The sequence below is a fragment of the Anticarsia gemmatalis genome, chromosome 5, assembly GCF_050436995.1.
Source record: "Anticarsia gemmatalis isolate Benzon Research Colony breed Stoneville strain chromosome 5, ilAntGemm2 primary, whole genome shotgun sequence".
In the NCBI taxonomy this organism is placed as follows: domain Eukaryota; kingdom Metazoa; phylum Arthropoda; class Insecta; order Lepidoptera; family Erebidae; genus Anticarsia; species Anticarsia gemmatalis.
Genome location: NC_134749.1, coordinates 3,325,689 through 3,346,379, shown reverse-complemented (window position 1 = coordinate 3,346,379; position 20,691 = coordinate 3,325,689). Strand labels below are relative to the sequence as shown.

The window sequence follows — 20,691 nt, the reverse complement described above, 5'->3', positions numbered from 1 at the left end:
ATTTCCACAAGTTTATAGAGCTTTTAATAGAAGTTTATTTAGTGTTCAGATATTGAATGCGTATTTGGGCGTTAATTACAAGAAGAAACAAACGAATCAATAGGCTTTTGTTGTTTTTATTTGACATGACATTTCTATACCGACCGGGTCACAGAGGATAGAGGGCGCTTCATAGCTATGCCGAATTCGGTTTCCGAACGAAAAAACAAAAGACGTGAAATTTATTTTAATTATAACACCTCGGTTCAATAACAAAAAAAACTTAGTTGATCGAGCTATATTAATATTGTTGTACTTTTTTAAGTTTATTTAAATATAATAATGACTTCTAAAATATTTAGTCGCGCCCCTAGCGGCGTTTGCGGGTACGTATATCGTGGCGGGAAATCTCAAAGGATCAGAGATTTAGCAAGATGGAAGGCCTTTGCTCAGCAGTAAGACACGTTTCTGTAAGGCAAAAGATAGAATCAGTTTCGAGAAAATCCGCAACAGCCTAAAAGATGCCTAACTTGAAGAAATAAGTACCTACAACTATAGTTACCCTAAGTTACACGGATAGACATAAAATAATGTCCATAAAATTGTAGCAAATGTGATTTCAAATTGATTTTACTATGCATACTCAAAACCAAAATTAATTAAAATTAGTTCTGCAATAACAAAAACGATTGGTACATACTATTAGTACCGGTGTGTCATGTCTACGTGTGCATCATGATTTAGATTCTTTTCCATTTATCTTTCTACAAGTTTGAATGCGTTTGAAAACATGAGGATCTGTTTAGTTTGTGAGTAATTAAATTGTAGATTTTTACATAATTATTAATAGCTATAATAAGCTAGGTAGGTACTTAGATTTTTATTATAGGTACATCTAAATAATTTGTGACTTAATATCTGCTTGTCGAAAATATTATTATTATTATAGGTATCGAATTATAGCAAAAATTCTAAATATTTTCAAAGACAAGAACGATTTTTAAAATAAGCATGTGCCAGCCAAGTTAGAAGCCAGAACTTATAAAATATTTTTACAGACATTTTGTTATTTTAATAAGGGCATAGCGACGTTTCTTTGGCGAAAACAAAATAGATACCTGCTATATGTTTTATTATTTTCACAGTTCTCTTTTTAAGTTTGGTCAGAAGTTGGAGATCGGATTATGACACTGATGAAAGGACCAGCGAAGAAGACCTTGAATATATTCCTCATGTATCCACCACGATGGACTTTAGAGGTGTCATTAGAAAACGTTTTGCTGTAGTACGTAAATCTTTTTATAATGCCTGTTTTACTTAAAAGCTCTCCTAAGTACATACCATTACCAACCTACATAATACGTTTCGCCATTTTAGTACATTATGTAATGGTCTATATAATGTCGAGTTGAGATTATACCTACAGACAAAAATTAATACTTATTTTTTTAAATAATTAGACTTTGAGGTGGCGGTTTTTTAAAACTAACATATTTGTTATAGAATTGTGTACTTATAGGAATTAGGTTTGGCGGCCATGGGAAGGAATAGAATATGTTCTCCACTATCGGCTCTGTTGCCTTTAGGCAAATTGTTGCTGGGAGCATCGAAGGAAACTAAAGAGGAATTGTTAGACGCTGTCGGTTTGAGAAAAAGAAGAGAGGTAGGTACCTACTCATTTTTTTATCGTCTTTTTTCTTCTCGAAGTACTATTAAGTATATTATTTATTTAGACAGGGTCTGAGTGAATGATGGTTTTACTGCTGTTATTGCAGTGTTACTTCCTCTGACGGTGTCTGGAGGCAATTCAATGCGACCGGAAAGAATTTGTTACACTACAAGTGCATTGTCGGACTACGTCGGACTACTTTTGTACTTTTGATTTGGTTTTATTGAATGTACGCTCTTTCTCTCACCGTTTAAGAGACAGGCAGGCAGATAAAACTTGCAGCGTATTATATTTTGTCTCACCCTATATTTGGATATGTTTGAGTCTAGGTCTTTTGCAACCTCCACATAAAATTCCACGAAATTAAGTTCAGCGGCAAAATGTTACGACTTCATGCAGACTTTCATATGAATATTAAGTACCTACGGATTCATTTAGCGGCCGTAACAGCGTGCGATTTTCGCAAAGCACACCTATTTGACAGTTAATATATTATTTTTTTAACAGTTAAAAGCAGTAATAAGTCAAATAATAAAAGAACTGGAATATCTGAACGGTGTTGAAATCAGTATAGCTAGCAGAGTATACGTGTCGAACAGAAAGAAGCTTCGGTCTAAATTTAAACGACGTACTAAGAAGGTCTTCGGGTCCAGTTTTGGGACTGTGGATTTCTCAAAATCTCGTACTGTAGCCAAAGAAATTAATTCATGGGTAAGTGGATGTTTCTAGCAAAAATAACACGAGTAGAGGGAATCGAGTTTGACATTTAAAATGATCTTTAAAATTAGTTCCTCAGGGTCCCGTTAGAGGCGCTGATCAGATTTTGATACAATATTTTTTTATGTCTAGCTTGTCGATAGTCGATATAATAATACCTATTTTTCTGATACAGGTGTCCGAAAAAACGAAAAACAAGATAAACGATATCGTAACTCCCGATGATATTAATGATGGCGCCTCTCTTATTATTGTCAATGCCATATACTTTAAAGTAAGTACATATATTTTCTTAACAAAAAACAGGCAGATCAGTAAAAAATCAGTCTTTAGAAAGTATAAAACTGCGTAAATAGAAGCCCTTTTTTATACTGACATAACTTTGTGCGTCATAATTGACAGCATCTATAATGCGCGAGTTAAATCAGCAAATTATTTTTTTTAGGGACCAGTGTATGAATAAGTGTCAGATAGCCTATCTGCTAGAAAAAATAAAGCATAAAGACTAACATATTCCTTTGGATAAGTTATCCCATACTTATCCAGAAGTGGTGAACCCTGGTTTTACCTACAGTCTTAGATGCGTTTAGAAATGCCAATAGTTGCCTATATTATGTAGCTAGTATTTTTGTTGATACAGTTACGAACGGGGTGTCATAAATATTTTTTAACATCAATATTATAAAAAAACCTCAGACACCTCAAACATTCAAAATGACTAGACGAGATCTCGAAAAATCTAGTCAAATAAGTACCCTGTTTAATAGAAGTTCAGAACATAGATAATTACAGCTATTTTTTTATAGGGACGATGGCAGTACCCGTTCCCTGGCACTTACCAAGATACATTCTACGGGCCATCAGGCAGCAGTAAAGCATACATGATGAGGAGGACTGGCCAATACAATTATTACGAGAGCAATGAAATGAATGCGCAGGTTTGGACCTTTTACACATACACAAAGTTTATATCAGCTTCAATGTATGCAAGAATATGCGTTCCGAATGGCCTGACTTGGATTGGACTCCTCTGACGGCTTTTGAATGCCTTCCAGTGTAACCAGATCAATTTAGTAATCAAAATTCTGGAAAATACAAATTCTTATTTCTTAGTGCTTGTTCACGTTGGAACTCGCGGGCGCGGTGGCGGTCGCGAGCGCGGGGACGTGGCGATTTGTGTTCACGTTGGCCGCCAGGCGGGCGTTTGGCTCAAACTGGCTCAAACTGGTTGAACTTACTTGACGTCGCGAGTAAATCGCGCCCGCCACCGCTAGTTCGACGTGAACACACACGAACATCTTCACTTGTTTGATATTGGCGCGAGCGCGCCTCGCGGGCCGCGCGCGACGCCGCTAGCTCGCCCGCGACTTAGACCGCGCGAACGGTTTGTACGTGAACACTTCGGTACATCGCCGTATGTTTGATATTTCGCGACCGCGCCCGCCACCGCGCCCGCGAGTCAACGTGAATGAGCACTTAGCCTTTTTTGTATCTCCTAACTTTCCAACGTTTCATTTTGCGTATCACACGCATCAGAAAAGAGCAACAAGTCGATGCAAGGAGGCAAAATAAAAAGATTTTGCTAACATTTTCCATAAAAATGTAAAAATATCCCAATAGCTCAATAATAAATCAATTTTCTCAGATCATAGAAATTCCATACACCGGCGAAGAAGCAGCCTTGATAATAGTTCTCCCTTCGAAAAAGGACGGTCTATCAATACTCCTACGAACGTTAAAGATATCGCCTGATTTGATCAACGATGCTCTGATGAAGATGAAGACAGCTACCGTGGACTTGATCATTCCGAAGTTTAAAATAGAATCGACTTTAGACTTAAAGGATTATTATTATAGGGTAAGTTTATGACAATATTTTATCCTGGTATAGCAGAAATAGACTGACGTTTTTGGAGCTGAGTAGAGTATAAAGTCACGTTAAATACCTCGCTGTGAAGTAGCTTTTTTAGGTACGACCTGGAGGAATTTAATTTTTATAAGGGATACATCCATATTAATAAAGATATATTAGGAATCTACTATTAGGGGTATATAGTCTTAGTTAGCACTAAGTTTTTTTTTTTGGTCCTTCGGATGCTGATTTACTTATTAAATGATCTTTACCCGAAACATTAGGTATATCTCATAATTTCTTCGCAAGGATAATCGGTATCCAATAGATTTTTTCTTCAAAAAAATGAAATGCCGAGAAATTACGTTGTATGTCTCAACACAGTCAGCAAGCTGCTACAAAGAAAAAAAGCAAAAGATTTAGGAAAGGACGAGGTTTATCCGTCCCGTCACGTACAATCTCTTCTTTTTTACATTTGCACCTATGTATATTCAGACACATAAATCTATTTGTCTTGTGCTGTACACATAAGATAATGTCTTAAACAGATTTTAATTACATTTTAGATGGGAATCAAACGTGTGATATCAAATTATCATTCACAACTGACGGATATAGTGAGGGGCGAAAATGTATACATATCAAAAGCGATACAAAAAGCGTACATAGAAGTCACTGAGAAAGGAACCGTGGCAGCCGCAGCTACAGGTACGAATGAACTTTAACTTTATAATTTCGGCCCGGGTTCGATTCCCTGGTCCGTCGAAAATTATTTTACCGGCTCTAATGTCTGTCGACTGTAAATTATGCTCTCCCAGGTTCGATTCCCGGTGTTCAGGCGATGTGTTTTTCAGTTACCTATTAAGTGTACTTAAATTTGGATTGAGTTTATTTATTTAAAGAGTTACTAAATTAATTCGAGACCAATGTCTCATTCAAAACAACATTGTCTAAGTAATTTAAAAACATTCATTATGTCTAGGGAAACTGGTTTTGTATCATTCATTTCTATATATTTCCATCATCTTCAAATAGGTCTTTATATTTCTTCGTACATTGCTTGCGATAAAAATCTTCGGAATCTATGGCTGAACAGGATTAACAAGTGGTTTCGAATTTTGTATCAAGCAAATATCGATGGAGAATTTTGTTAACATATTGATATAATAATGCCGGTTGTTGTCAAAAATATTACGTGACAAAATCTCAATTATATCGGAAATTAATGAAAACATAAAAAAGTGACTTTAAACGTTGAACTTCAATTGGATAGAGTGGATAGCGCAATAACGTAAGTTCCATACAAATACTATGTGTGTTTTATATGTACAAGTTTGGAAATATTTTGATTCACAAAATCATTTATTATGCTTATCCGATCTCGAGTAAGTTTCAAGGCGGAAATGAATGAATGGGCATAATTTACATATTCGGATATAGGACACCCCAACTCTTTTAATATTTTTGTCACTTCGTTTTTTGGGCTATTTGATACTTATTAATAGTTATTGAAAACGAATTAGGTATATCAAGTTTATTGCACACAATTGAATTCAAACTACTTTGATGCATATTTTGTTTGCAGCGGCAGTAATTATGCCATTGAACAGCATAAAAAAGATTCTCTTCAAGGCTGACCACCCGTTCATGTTTTACGTCATAGCTAACAAGGAACAGTTCTTCGCAGGAACCATTCAATCTCCCAAGTGGACTAACGAATGAATAAACTTATTTATTGCATAAAAAGTTTGTTTAATTTTCGTTGGTTTTGCCTAAACTCCCATAAAAGAACATGATCATTTTGCAAGAGTATTATCAAGTATTATATTAAAATTTCTTCTTAGGACTAGAACATTATTTTGTTGTCAATATTATTTTTCTATTAATTTTCCTTTGCTATGATTGGGTAGATACAGCTTAAACGATTTGAAATGCAAATAAACATGTTGTATTATTTAAGAAGCATTAGTTATACTTATTCAGTAATAAAAGTAGGCAAAGAAATTACAGGTATACAAAAACAACCAGTAACTTGTTTGTACAGAATTCTTGCTAACTTCTGACCATTAATAATCAACCTTATTAGGTTACCGATGAACCGCTTCAAAATTAGGTTGTGTATGAAATGTTTGCCTTAAAATGTAAAACATTTAGGACACAATAGGACCCGTTAGAATATGCTTTTTGTTTGAACCACCTAGCTCTTTAACCCTAGGATTTGCTAGTACATGTGTTCTTGTGACAAAGTTATTAGATCTTCGCAGCCTAGAGATCCTTTCTAGCTGACAGCCCGTACTTTTTGGCCCATTTGCAATACTATAGTATTTGCATAAGCTGCCAACTTGATGCAGTCATTGTCCCTAGTAGTTTGTTTTTTTCCACAAATAACTGACGTCATATATGTATGATTGGTTGCAGTGTTATCCGTGATGGGTGCATTTCCGACAGTAAACGCAATACGCATGAGGGCTGACCATCCCTTCTTGTTCTTCGTCAGAGCTAATAAAGAACAGATGTTCGGTGGGGTTGTCGAGAAACCAAAATGGCATTCAGGACACCATTAAATAAAATGTTGTTTGATTCAAAATGGTTTTCATTTCTGAGAGTTTAGCCCTTGTCTCTTTCAAAGATCATACACTCATATATGTCTATAGAGTAGAAGCTTCTGCCCGCGACTTCGTCCATGTGAAAAGATTTCCTATGATTAAAAGTATCTTATGTGGTAGTCTGGGTTATAAACTATCTGTGCACCAAATTTCACCAAGTTCCGATTAGTAGATTTTCCGTCAATTAGCAACAAATAAACACACAAACATCCAGACATACTTTCGCCTTCAAAATATAAAGAATTAAAGTTTTTGTAAAGTATGACACTTATATGAGTGTTTGTTGCAGTTGTTGAAACGATATTTACATCGCAACCGAGAGCGATTGAATTCAAAGCAAATCATCCATTTCTATACTACGTGAGGGCTCGCAAAGAACAGTTGTTTGCTGGAATCTTCAATGCACCAGATCTATCACAGATTTCAGTACCTGACGATTATAGTGAATAAGTGTATGTCAAAAAGTGAAAATTGACTTCAAAACATTAATAGAGGGCTTTTCATTCAATTTGTCTAATAAACGTGTGGCTTAAAATATATTCTGTTTTTCATATTTTTATGTTCACCAATAATCCTTGATATAGTTTCCTTGAGAGGTTTTTAAACATAGACTTTTCGTGAGCCCCCCTAGAAAATAATAAATGTCATTGGACAACTCACATACGGTCATCTGATTCTAAACTAAGCAGAACTTGTACTATGGTAACTGGTCATATATTTCGTTACAGTTGTATGGGAAAACAAGATGAAACCTCGAGAGTTCAAAGCCGATCATCCCTTCCTGTTTTACGTTAGAGCTAGTAAGGAACAAATCTTTGCTGGTATGGTACAAGAAACAGACACCGATTTCGACGATTGAATATTGCATTAATAAAGCATCTATTTTAATTAATACAAGGCTTTTTATTTCAAAAACCTGTTCAACCAACACTTTTTCATAATTTTTAAACCCATTTTCATACTAGTATGTATCTGTAATGCACACAAAAAGCGCTGAATATATTATAATTCAAGCTTTCGAAACTCTATATTGTGACGCATTTGACATTCATTGCAATCTTTAACCGCTTTTTCTTCCTTTATACGACTTATTGGTAATGTGATATTGACACAGCTTTGTTCCTTTTGCCTTCCGAAGACATACTATTTCTCTCAAATTAGCATAATCAAAGCATCAGCTTGATGTTTTGAATATCTTTTTTTTTGTTTCTTCACAAAACTTTGCCTGTCTGATAGGGTCTATTATCCTACCGTTTCTCTTCTTCTTCGCTGTATTCAGGATATACCATTCGTTGAGGTCGCAGCTTTCTGTGTAGTTCTTCCATATCAAGAAATCCACTAAGCCACTGAACCTTCTTTCATGAAGTTTTGGATATTCATGAAATATAAATTATTGAAAATCTTTGAACGGATATAGAAAAAGTACTATGTATTTTTAGAAAAAGCCACGCCAGTGTCTCTTCGGTCATAAGTTGGTTATTAATTTATTAAAATATATGTATTGTTTCAGGACTAATAGTTTTGCCCACTTCTATGTGGTTTAACGTGATACAGTTTAAGGCCGACCATCCATTCTTGTTCTACATCAGGGCGAACAAGGATCAGATATTCGCGGGCACTCTGAACTCACCAATGTGCGTGTACCTCGTTTTATTTTTCTAAAGATCACTGTCCATTGAAGGGCAAGGGTCAGTTTTCGAAAGGACTTTTGAGTGACTTTTCGAGTCTACATACATTCGTATGGATGAGAAATATTGTTTAAGTGAAAGGAAACACTAAACAGTTCTTTTTTTGTTTTTTAACGGTTTTAGTCGCTTAGCGATTGGAAATGGTACAAATAACAAAACTAAACGGGCATTCTAATAACAAAATAATAATAATAAAAAAGAAATACACACTTCAAGTCTGCTAAAAACTTATTAACGAAATCCAAAAGTTAATAACTTGTACACGACCTAGGTGTTCCTCACCCATTCCATGAAGAGACCCGTGCCCAACAGCGGGACAATAAAGACGGCTTATTATTTTGAGAAGTATGTACCTAATTTATTATATAAATATATTGATGTCTTATGTTACTTCTTACAGCCTGGGAACAAGAGATATTGTGTGCTTCGATCCCATTACTAATAAACCATATACGTGCTGAAGTGATGATCATGTTCAAAATTGCTACAACAACCACGGGAGCAACTTATTAACTTTAATGGTTTAATAAATAAAAAATACAAATAGTATCATTCGTTTCAATAATTCCTCAAGTTTTATGTTAAGAAAACGACGAGCACTAGATATTAAACGAGTTACCGAAAAAAATTAAATCACCTTTCATTTTTATAAGATTATAAAAGCCCACAAGTTATACCTTCGACTTACTATAAACTCAAAAAAAAACATAGAAGTCAACTTCATAAACCAAAGTACTTTTTTACCTAAACATAAAATAAAAAGCACAAGGAAAAGGCATGTCATGAAAATAATTATAAACTAGGAATCCACTCATAAACTATAATAAAACACACTTCACCTCATTACAAACTCTTTGAAAAGTTTGGACATTCCGAGCGCATGCGTACATGTGTTTTCGGGGTGGAAGCCGTCCTCATTCATCCCTTAAATCCCAGTTGAATAACATTTGTCGTGCGGCCAGCACCTATCCGAATGTTCCCGCGAAACCGTAAACTTTTACGATTTTAACAGTACAGTACATTTATATGACATCATCAAGTGAATAAATCGCATTTTTATCGGTTTTTATGTCTAGTGACGTGACATGGATTTAGTATACCTGTGTTTTTCGGTTTTTTAATTATATTTTAGTATAACGAATAAAATGTGATTTGGTTTTAAGCAGTTATGGAACAAGATGTCCGTGAAAATTCAGTTGTTTTTTTAAATAATCGGCAAAAATATAAGTTTATAAATGGATGTGAAGTTTTGGACTTTCGTGTTTGTACTACAGTTGGCTTGTTGTGTGAGAGGACAAAATACGGTAAAAAGTGAGTATTTCTTGTTTGTTTTGTGACAGTTATGAACAGGGTGTCATTTATTAATTTCTAATTTCAGTTTAATTACATTTTTTTTTATAGATAAGCAGAGTATTACAATTTGTGACAGACTTTTAGAAATACTTCAAAAAGAGTTTCGTATCATTGTTTGATACATAAATTTTCACAATTTTTTTAATGAAAAAATTGGTTCTACTCAAATATAAAAATAAAATAATTGGAGTATTATAAAATTATTTTAAAGTCGATAAAAAGTTCCCAACATTTATTGTAGATTCCCATCGTCGATCAGATGATACGATACACACAGACATCAAGGATGACAAACCACTAGAACTTGTAGCCAACCATCAAACCAACCAAGAGAGAGACTATTTCCTACCACCAGTATTCACTAACCATGAAGAAAATGAGGACGAAGACGAGGAAGATGACACTACATACTTAGACTACGACTATGAAGGAAAAGAATCTAATTATAAAGATTCCCCAGACTTAGCAACTGTAAAAAGTGATGCTCACGATGTTTCTATAGATGATAAAATACCACTACACACTGCTAAAGATAATCTGCCAATATTTTTGTTGGAGCCGGAAAATACTTATGTTGTTAAAAATAAACCTGCTACTTTGAAATGTAGAGCTGCTAATGCTTTGAAAGTAAGTTGTTTATATTTTTTTTGATAGATTCAGAACTTTGTCTTTCTACTCTGTGCTTTCTTCGTAGTAAAAATCTCACAATGAAACTAATTTCTAGAAAATCAGTATCAAGAACTAACTGTTATGTGTTAAATTTTCTTTATAAAATTGAAAGTCCCGGTTCAGATTTTCAAGTAATATATTTTACTCAACTTACATTTTAATAGGTTCTTAACGTATTCTGAAGTTAATTTACATACGGAAATTAGGATCGCGTGTTATACGTCAAAAGATACATCGTGCATTAATCATTAATTTGCACGCGTTTTCTTTCAGTAATTAAGATTCGTTTTCATAGCGGAACTTAGTAGGGAAAATATTCATTTCACAGTAGTATAAGTTCGTAAACTTGAGATTGATAGGATATACATAAATAATACTCTAATAAACTTTGGTTTTTGAAAGTGTAGAAATGAACATCGATTTTTTATCTTTATGAAGATTGCTTAAAAAGTATCAAACAATTTTCTATCTCATTTTAAACGCTATATATCTCTTTTTATGTTATATAATTGCAATTTTGCTTGAAAAGAGTAACGAAGTTAACTTAGAGAAGTATTTAAAGGGAGAAGAAAGACAATTTCCGAAATCTTAAACAGACTCTTCAACGCCTAAAAACTAACAACCCAATTCTCCTAAAGGTATTTTTCAAATGCAACGGCATCCAGACTCAGGCTTTAAACTTCGAGTTCGTGGACCCTCAAACAGGAGTTCGTATCATCGAGGGAGAGTGTAAAGTAACTCGGGAGAATGTTGAGGAATACTTCGGAAGCGACAAGTATCAATGTTCGTGTTTCGCATGGACCAGCCGAGGACATATACGAAGTCAGCCTGCTACTATCGAGTTAGCTTGTGAGTTTTACAAGTTTGTTTTTGCTAAGTTTATTTATATGGCTCTACATCAAAGGTTAATGTTTTCTTAGGATGACGATTGACTCTTACTTGTGTCTAAAGGTTTATTAGTAGTGTTAAAGATGACCAAAAAAAAGTAATTAGCTAAGATCACACGCATGGTTAACGAATAGTACCGTGATGGCGAAATAGTCATTGATTTGAATGTAATAAAAAGTAATTTTATCAAACACAAATCAAACAGTAAATATCGCAATTTTAAACAACACATTAATGTTTATGGATAAAGGGCAACGATGTATACTAATCTGTGGGGAAAATGCCATAAAACACTCATCTAATTTAGCGTTAACTTATGTGGAGAAGTTACTTAAGTCAATAAAATAAGAAACCTCTTTGAAAGACATGATTTGTGTCGAAAAACTACTTAAAATCTAATAATAAAAGGCATTGCCTAAGAAAGTTGGAATCCTTACTCATAAATAGTACATTAAAATACCACAACACGTTATGTTAAAGTCATACTCGCATACAGAGTGTGAAATCATATTACTCTTTATTAGAGAAGCGGTTTAATACGTCTGAAGCGGGCATCATCTCCTCTGAATATTTCATTGTAATCTACATTGAATAGACGTGCGTGTGCATACTGAATTGTTCAATGAATGAAAACAAAGAAAATTTTCGTTGTATTATAATTTTCACAGAATATAATATTGTTGGTATAATTGCGCGCTTTCTTGTATCGAAAGTTAACTTTAAGGCTATTAGATACTTTTTGATCTGAAAATGTGCAACGTTCAGTTAGTTTTAAAAATAAGTATATTTAACAACTTCATCGCTCAGGAAAATATTTATGTAACAGGCTGAATTTGTAATCAATCAGAAATTGACGGGAATAATCTAATCTAGTTGTGACTTCCGTTAAATTCACGCCAGCAAGCTACATGATTCTGTCACACATAGATACAAACATTTATCAATTAAAATGAATTTACTCAATAATACAATTCAAACATTTTCGGATACAATTAACGTCTAGGAACAATAGGAAACTACGCTCCGTATTAAAAGACTTACCACCTTTTCACAAATTTATCTCGTAGATATCAAGAAGCACTTCACAGTGGCGCCTCAGTCGCAACTAGTGAAGCAGTACACATCGGTTACATTCCGGTGCGAGCCTCCGCCAGCAGCGCCCTTCGTTCAGATCTACTGGCTCAAGAATGGAGCCCCCGTCGTCACTGATGACAATGTACAGGTGTCGAAGGAAGGAGATCTGTTTGTTAAACAGGCTACGTTGTTGGTAAGTCTAAGACATTAAAATAGTAGAACGGGCCAATGTATTTATATAACTATTTATTTATAAGTATATATTATGTAGATTGTAGGTTTACTAGTTATTTGATTACTCTGCACAGTTTGGAATCAAATGACCGTGTATGGATTGACTAATGATATTTATTTACTTGCGAAACTTTTGTTTCACGTGATACGGTTTTAGAACCAGTTAAATTTTAATAGTATAGTAATATCAAATAATATAGTGATCATTAGCCATTTAAGCTTGTGATCATTAGCCATTTAACATTATGATCACTATATTCTAGCTAAAAATTGCACTTCATTATTGTTATTGGAGACAATGTTTCTTAATAAGCTTGAACAAAATCTGTCAAAGCAAAGATAATTTGGTCGTATTAACTAGGTATGTTTTTGAAAATTTGAAATAACAAGTAAACCTGAAAAATATCAGTAATTTACATAAGTTATATTCAAATTTGGGTTAAAAATAATGACATTCGTACCGAATTGTATGCAAAATATTACGAACTGCTTGAATGAAATATTACGAGTACTATCTGGTATAGTAGAGATCTGTCGCTACAGTACCAGATAGTATTCAGATAGCGGAACAATTTGCAGGACATGGCGAACTACACATGCGTCGCTGAGAATCTAGCGGGCAAGAGAATGTCGGAGCCAGCGTTACTCACTGTGTTTGGTATGTTAGCGCTTCATATTCACGTTGTAGCATTTTTAGTTTACTGTTTGGTGTTGGATGTATGAATTGCATTCAATACATTCGTTACGATGGAGATTAGAATACTTTATAGTTACATTCCCTGTAAAAACGATTATTTTTTATACGACATCTTGCCATTTTTGTATTTTTTTGAATAAAATGAATAAATTTTACCCATTAATGTCCCACTGCTGGGCAAGGGTCTCCTCCCGTAAAGAGGGAGGGGTCAGGCCTTGAGCAATTTTTCAGAATTTTTAAGTTATGTAACTTATGCGTAATCTTGCATATCAACATTTTGTTGATTTCGATAAAAGTAAGAATATCACACCATTAACGTAAGAGTACAGTTTCATTAACATGATACTTGACGAAATCTTAAAAATGACAAAACCGACCCTTTACCTTAAAATTATGGTCCTACTCATAAAATATATTTTAGTGAACGGTGGTTGGAGCACGTGGTCCGCATGGGCAGATTGTTACTGTGATGATCGAGGGAGGGACGGGCCCTCAGGGAGGAAGCGAGAGAGGACTTGCACCGCTCCTAGACCTCTGAACGGAGGACAACCGTGTGTTGGGCCTAATGTACAGAAAACACATGATTGTTTAGATTGTGAGTTAGGTAAGGAGAAATGAAAAATATTAGTTTTTTACCCTCGATACTACTGCGTGGCACTACAAGTGGTGTGTTTGGAAATCTAAAATAAGTAGACAACAAGAGAAATTAAAGTGCTTATTATTATCTTATTCTGTGTTACTGTTGCTTTTTAAATAAAAATGTTTGCGGTGAAAATTAATGATGTCATTTCTATATGTAATTTATAATTAGTTCCATTAACTTTTTGATATTTATTCTTATTTAAACCAGTCTAAGAAGGAAAACTATGGAATCCATATTATGTATCATTGGAAAATTGTGAGAATATTTTTCGACTTCATGATGATGAACAAATTGCGTGCCTTTTACAAAATTTGTATAATTAGTCTAACTAAGATTTATAATGTTAATAATTCTACAAACTACTAATAAGAACAAATGCCTGTATAATTGTAATTAATATGAAAGGTCGTTGCTCTTAAATTAAAAGGTCAGTTTCATTATGAGTTATTTTAGTGAAAAGTCAATTAATTTTTTTCTTGTAGATGACCTGGATGAATTGGCTGATGAATCACCAGACATTTTATTGGGTAAGTTGGACTTTATTTTTAAATAATATTACATTTGTTTCTCATAAAAAAGATACTATATATTATGTTAACAACTATTGTAGAGCTTACAACTAACAAGAACTTAACACAAAAAAATGTACATTGTTTAAAAAGCGTTAAAAGTTGATCGAGTTCTTCATTCTCTTTTTAGAGCTTCCATTCTATTTACAAAGTAAATATGCAACTCATACGAAAACAAATTAACCCGCCTCGACTTTTGATCTTTTTGTGTTTTAATAATTTGGTTTTAATTTTATACATGACACTTTAACTCAATTGATTATATTTTTTGGCTTTTTCGTCGAAAAATAACATAAGTAACTAATTCTATTTTGCATTGCATCCTTGTTATCTTATATTAACGCGTCAGTTAACCTTATCTTAATTAATGGTTCGTCACAAGTTAAGTTTGACGTGTTGCAATATGATATTAGATATTTTTTTTTTATTAAACCTTATTTTATATATTTTCTATTTCCTTTGTAGTTTTACTATTGTTCCTCTTCTAGGTCGTTGGTCGCAATGGTCGGAGTGGTCGCGATGTGACTCCGACTGCCTTCGTACTAGGAGGAGAAGGTGTCTCACCATCACCGTGTGTCGCGGCACTGATTACCAAGTGGCGCAGTGTCCGTTGTGTGTGAGGACCTCCAAGTCTGATATTAATGATGGTATTTATTTCTTTATACTTATATAATTAACTGATATAAGTGTAACTAAAATCTAGATGATAGTTCAGGTCGTTTTAATGATGTTTTTATTGAGGTCTGTTTCTAAGTTAGTTATGGCTGTCTAAACTGACGATAGGCTCTTGAAAACAGCAGACGGATAAGCAGCAGACAAATTTACTTTTTTTTCGTGACTCTTATGCCTGTGTTGAGAATATAAGTGTTTTTTTTCTATAATTTTTAATTTCTTTGCAGGTTCATCATACTGGCCTATATTTATAGCGTTGACGATTGCTTTCTTTATATTTATTATTGTTATCATACTGGGAATAAAGTACATGAAAATTAAGATGAATGAAACTTCACCCTATGTCAAACCACCCACCGGTAAGCACCTAGTTATTTTGGATATTATTACATTTCGATCTTTGACAGGTCAAAAATGGATGCTCATTTGAGTAGTTACTTATATAGATTGTCAACGCAAAACAAGATCAGGCTTGGTCACCTTTTGCGAACTGAATTTTCATTTCACCAGATCATTAAATTCGTCAACATTCCAAAACATATCCTACAAACTCAAAAGCCCAAAAAGGAAACCACTTCAACATTTAATATAAGAAAACAGGATCTTCATTCCTTTCAAGGTTTTTATCTCAACAGGTTCCAATTACTTCGGCAACGTAATAAAGAGAACGTTGACTAATCAGCCGGACCTCACGATACACGAGGAGTTTCAGACCATTGATTCTAGGAGAACTCACAGGCACATGAGCACGTCTACAAGACACGAACATTTGTATGAAGTACCACAATTAGCTAATAGGTAAGTTATTGAATAAATCACCTTTTAAAAGTGGCTCTAATAAAATAATCTATGTGACCAAAATTATAATGTTTTTCTAATGAGGTTTTGAGGGTTTATGTTTTTTTATACGGTCCATCATTGTCGAATGCGTATACTCTTTCCTGATTGTAATTAAAAAAATAAAGATTAAGATTTAAAATTGGTCTTATCTGGGTTGGAAAGTTTAGAGTCCAGCTCCAAGCAAGGATTTACTCGAAGATGCCACGTTTATGTGTCCCACTGAGCAAGGGTTAGCCTTTACCCAGTAGTCACTTAAAGGGGTATTAAAATTATCTAGGTAAAAATTTATTTACACCATTTATTATATTGGCTTTGATCAAAGAAGTCATTTTTACATAGATATATTTATTACAGCTACATCACGCCGATAGACCAAGAGGTAAGAACCGAAAGACATGGAAGCGACAGGAATTACGCTTGCAAGGACAGCGTCGAGTCAGACCGATCTGACTCCAGTTGCTTTTTGAGCTGTGAGTTTACTGTTTGCACCTTCCAACTTACAATGATGCAAGAGATTGCAATTTCATTTTACATCATACTTTCCGATAAAAACACTTGGATAATTTTATTTATTTACAGCAAAATTTAATACGTTGAAATGTATAGAATCTTTTAATAAATTGCAATCAAATGCATCATAGCTTTACACGGCTTCATCAAGCTTGAATTGATCATCATCAAACACATTTTGATTTCCTACTTTCTTTCCAGCCGGTTCGTCGTATGGCAATGAAAGTGTAGAAATGTCACCATCCTTAAAGAACAATGCATCTGTAGATTCAAAATTCTTTACAAAACATTTGGATGTAGCTACTTCAAAAATAGTGTCATCAGACGGTGATTGGTTGAATTTGAGCAAATGTGGTGTAAGCTTGTTCATTCCCGATGGAGTAGTGGATAAAGGCGAAGAGTTATTTACAATTGAGGTTGCAGACGACGACTGGAATAAGCCACTGCTACAGGAAGGTAAATACAGACCTTTTGACCCAAATATCTGATCCGATCTAGATTTACTCCGGCCTCAAGATGCTCTATTGTGTGGAATTGAAAAGTGAACTTTATTTCCACGATAGGTGACCCATTTGATGCTATCTAAAATTGTGCTATTCTATTTCGTTTCTCGCTCGGAGTCTTTGCTGCGATAGTAGTATAGACTTACTTTATTACAAGTTAAGAATGAGTGTTTTGCATTTATGAAGATCTTAAGTACTATTTCATGAATTTATTGTCGTTTAAGTAATAATATGACTTTATATGTTTACAAATCTAAAAACGAGTCTATACATAAATTCAAATATACAAAGCACGAAATTAATGATGATCAGTTAATATCTCAGTAAACAATTGATTCCATTAGAACATAGTTTTTCGTAAACAAAGACCTATAAGTCCTCAACTAACAAGTAACCAACAAACGACAAACTAGAAACGTGTTAAATCCTCAAACTTATTTCGAGAATTAACAGCTTCTGTACAAGCAACAAATAAACCCGTCGCAAGAAAGTTGTGCTTAATATTAAACTTGGCTATTGTAAGTGTTGGAACTGAAATAGGATTACACTGAGCCGCGGTCTGACCTAAATCTCAAATGTCAGGTTATTCTGACCTATAAGTCGGCCTGCTTCGTGAACGTCGCGATGTTATTTCGGAGGCGGGTCACGATTGATTGCCCCGGAATACATTTTAGATATAGGCTCGTTAAATATTTATATCTTCCAATTAAATACTTGTATCAAACAATATGTTCCTAAAACCTTGTTACTTATTTTGATACTGATGTGTGTTGTTATTTCGTACAAAATAACGTTTTTATTTTTGTTTTGTTGAACAGGTGAAACTCAACTAAGCCCGGTTATACGGTGCGGTCCCAAAAACTTTCACTTCTGCAAGGGTGTGGTTTTATCCTTTCCGCATTGCGCGTCTTTGAAGAACACCAGCTGGCTTCTATCCATCCACCAAAAGCCCGAAGAAATCAACTCAAGGGAGTGGCGGAAAGTTTTGACTTTGGGCCAGGAAACGCCCGGGTCCCCACTGTTCGCTCAAGTCGACCCTTCCAAAGTTTACCTAGTGAGCGAATTTCTAAGCGACTTTGTGCTAGTCGGCAGAAGTTTCAGCGGTCTAGACGCGAAGTTGTTCAAACTCGCTTTGTTTATATCTAAAAGAATGGACGATAGTTACTACAGTTTAAAAATTCACGTGTTTAACGACACACCTTACGCTTTCTACGACTGCTTCGAAAGTGAAAAGCGCTCGGGTGGCACTTTGCTCTGTGATCCAAAAACTATTTATTTTCAGGAGAATTGTTCAGATTTATGTATCAATATTAGAGATGTAGGCGTAGGTTGGAAGATACAGTCCGGGGGAAAATACCAAGAGTTGTCTTATTCACAAGTGTGGAACATGACTGCCAGATCTTTACATTGTATATTTGTGTTACAACAAACAGATTCAATAAATTGTTTAGAATTAAATTTGTCTGTTTACCAGAAACAAAAACAATCTAACTCTGTCAATTTCAATTTGAAGACTAACGATTTGAATTCTAATATCGGTAAGAGGCTCAGCTGTTCGAGTGTAGAGACTGTTAATATATTAGAGAACCCGTTCAATTATTCCTCGCTGTCTAAGAAGGAGGGTAGGTACGACTTCGTGTATAAGAATAACAGTTTTAGGAGTTACTTTAGCGTTGACAATAATTACCGGACTAATGTGTTGACTAAGTCGGATAGAGTGATACTGTGCAAACTGCTCGACTCTCAGACGGTGAAAGGCAACGACTGGCGTTTGTTGGCTGAGAAGTTGAATGTTTGCTCTTATTATTATTATTTCTCGAACACATGTTCCCCGACAGAAAATATTTTGAATTTATGGTTGTGTAGGAATAACGACGCGAACATGTTGGTCAATTTGTCGAGGATATTCAGGGAAATGGGTAGGATTGATTGTGCGACAGTTGTTGAAAGGCGGTGTTTTCCCAACTGAAGGATATTACGAAACGTGGAACAATCGTTGAGTTTGAATAGAGGAAAAATATTTTTTATATTCCTACTTCTTTTATTGAATCACTGTTTGGAGAAAACATTTGTATTGCAATCGACTTTTTCCTTTTATATTGAGATTGTTTTGATTCCTGTATTTCCGTTACTGTGACTTATGAATTAAAATGTTCTATATTTTTTTGTTTTGGCGAGATTGTTTTCTGAATTGTCCTTATTCAAACTCAATTAGGCATAAGTCTACTTAGTTACTCTGTATATTTTTATTGTTTCATTTGTTTAATGAACTGATTCTTTATTATTGAACGTTTCATGAAATACTTTGATCTCACGAGAGATATTTCGCTTTTAGTCCTACCGTCACTTTTAATGAATTTCTGTAATTAGCTGTCACTATAGTATGTTTTCATCAGTATTGGAGTTGAATTAGAAATGCTTGATATTTTACTAAAGAGTATGTTTGAAAAACATTATTAGTTGTATATAAATAAATATAATGAACCAAATAGATACTGTATTGTTTAGATAAGAGAAAATGAAAGTAGTGATTTCAAATTTTTGAATTAAAGTAAATATTTCGAAAGCTGTTGTTTTATTAAAACCTTATTAAAACATGTAGCAAAAGTTCCGAAGCACAAATATTTATATGATGAAAATAAACTTTACAGACTGTTGATTTAGGAATGCTGAAGTTTATACTGAACATACAACCAATGAAAGTTTGATTATTTATTATTCAATTTATATTTTAAACGAAAACAAGTACAGATTCGATAAGACAACAAACAACTAAAGAAACTGAAAACTTTGGAGAGGTATATTTTGTCTTCTAAAAGGGTTAGTATTTACCAACTCTATTAGAAACCAATTAGAACCAATGTAAGATTACTAGACACAATAGTATGAGCATACTCGGATAGATACGATTTACATTCAGATTATTCACTTCGTAACCAAGACTATCAAAATAGTATGTATAAAATAATATTAAGTTAAGTTAGTAACACTGACTGTCATTGACATTTATATTTCGATGAGTAGTTATTATTAACACGTAACTAAACAGATGATCAGTTACGGCAACGAATAAGATACAGTTAACCTTGAAATAAATATCTCGTTAATATCCGTTAAAAGTAGAACTTTAAGTACAAGTCATAGTTAGAAGACATAGTTTAAATCGTTGTGGGACATGATCGTTTTAGTTCTAATTAAAAAAAACTTACCTAATATACTTACCATCTTCTATTCCATTATCACACTTCTATCCTAACTATTACACGAAGCCATATTCCTACACAAAAGCCTTAAAAGTTCCATAAGATTGAATCAGAGAAAGCTCCGAATCCATACAAAGTCATTTTGGAAAATACCTCTTTGTTTCTTAATGGGCGGGAAAACAAAGATTGTATTATTGAGGCAAAATTTGTTCGTAAATAGCGTATAGGTTATAGAAATAATAACCATAACACCTACTCTTTATGAGAGGATTTCTTCTATAGAATCGACCCGTACTGGTGAAATTGTTAAGTGTGGGACAGAGTA

At 34.1% G+C, this 20,691-nt stretch overlaps 2 protein-coding genes across 5 annotated transcripts; both read left to right on the top strand.

Annotated features, from left to right (window-relative positions):
* Positions 1 to 662: 662 nt before the first annotated feature.
* LOC142973323 (antichymotrypsin-2-like) lies at positions 663 to 9,031 on the top strand. 3 transcript variants are annotated; one of them, XM_076114967.1, is made up of 10 exons: positions 663 to 788; positions 1,125 to 1,264; positions 1,499 to 1,642; positions 2,156 to 2,359; positions 2,541 to 2,639; positions 3,172 to 3,303; positions 4,011 to 4,223; positions 4,784 to 4,925; positions 8,334 to 8,457; positions 8,912 to 9,031. In XM_076114967.1, the coding sequence occupies exons 1-10, from the start codon at positions 770 to 772 to the stop codon at positions 8,970 to 8,972; spliced, it is 1,278 nt and encodes a 425-aa protein (XP_075971082.1). In that variant the 5' UTR covers positions 663 to 769; the 3' UTR covers positions 8,973 to 9,031. The 3 variants fall into 3 exon arrangements, with proteins under 3 accessions (XP_075971082.1, XP_075971084.1, XP_075971083.1); XM_076114969.1 differs by lacking the exons at positions 8,334 to 8,457; positions 8,912 to 9,031 and adding an exon at positions 7,552 to 7,690; XM_076114968.1 differs by lacking the exons at positions 8,334 to 8,457; positions 8,912 to 9,031 and adding an exon at positions 6,636 to 6,796.
* A 421-nt stretch (positions 9,032 to 9,452) lies between these two features.
* LOC142972815 (netrin receptor UNC5C-like) lies at positions 9,453 to 19,720 on the top strand. 2 transcript variants are annotated; one of them, XM_076114124.1, is made up of 13 exons: positions 9,453 to 9,815; positions 10,106 to 10,491; positions 11,172 to 11,382; positions 12,489 to 12,688; positions 13,309 to 13,387; positions 13,848 to 14,030; positions 14,552 to 14,596; positions 15,127 to 15,285; positions 15,538 to 15,669; positions 15,946 to 16,108; positions 16,505 to 16,620; positions 16,862 to 17,116; positions 17,982 to 19,720. In XM_076114124.1, exons 1-13 carry the CDS (start codon positions 9,680 to 9,682, stop codon positions 19,130 to 19,132), a joined length of 3,216 nt encoding a protein of 1,071 aa, XP_075970239.1. In that variant the 5' UTR covers positions 9,453 to 9,679; the 3' UTR covers positions 19,133 to 19,720. The 2 variants fall into 2 exon arrangements, with proteins under 2 accessions (XP_075970239.1, XP_075970240.1); XM_076114125.1 differs by having other exon boundaries at positions 9,453 to 9,822.
* The last annotated feature ends 971 nt before the right edge of the window (positions 19,721 to 20,691 follow it).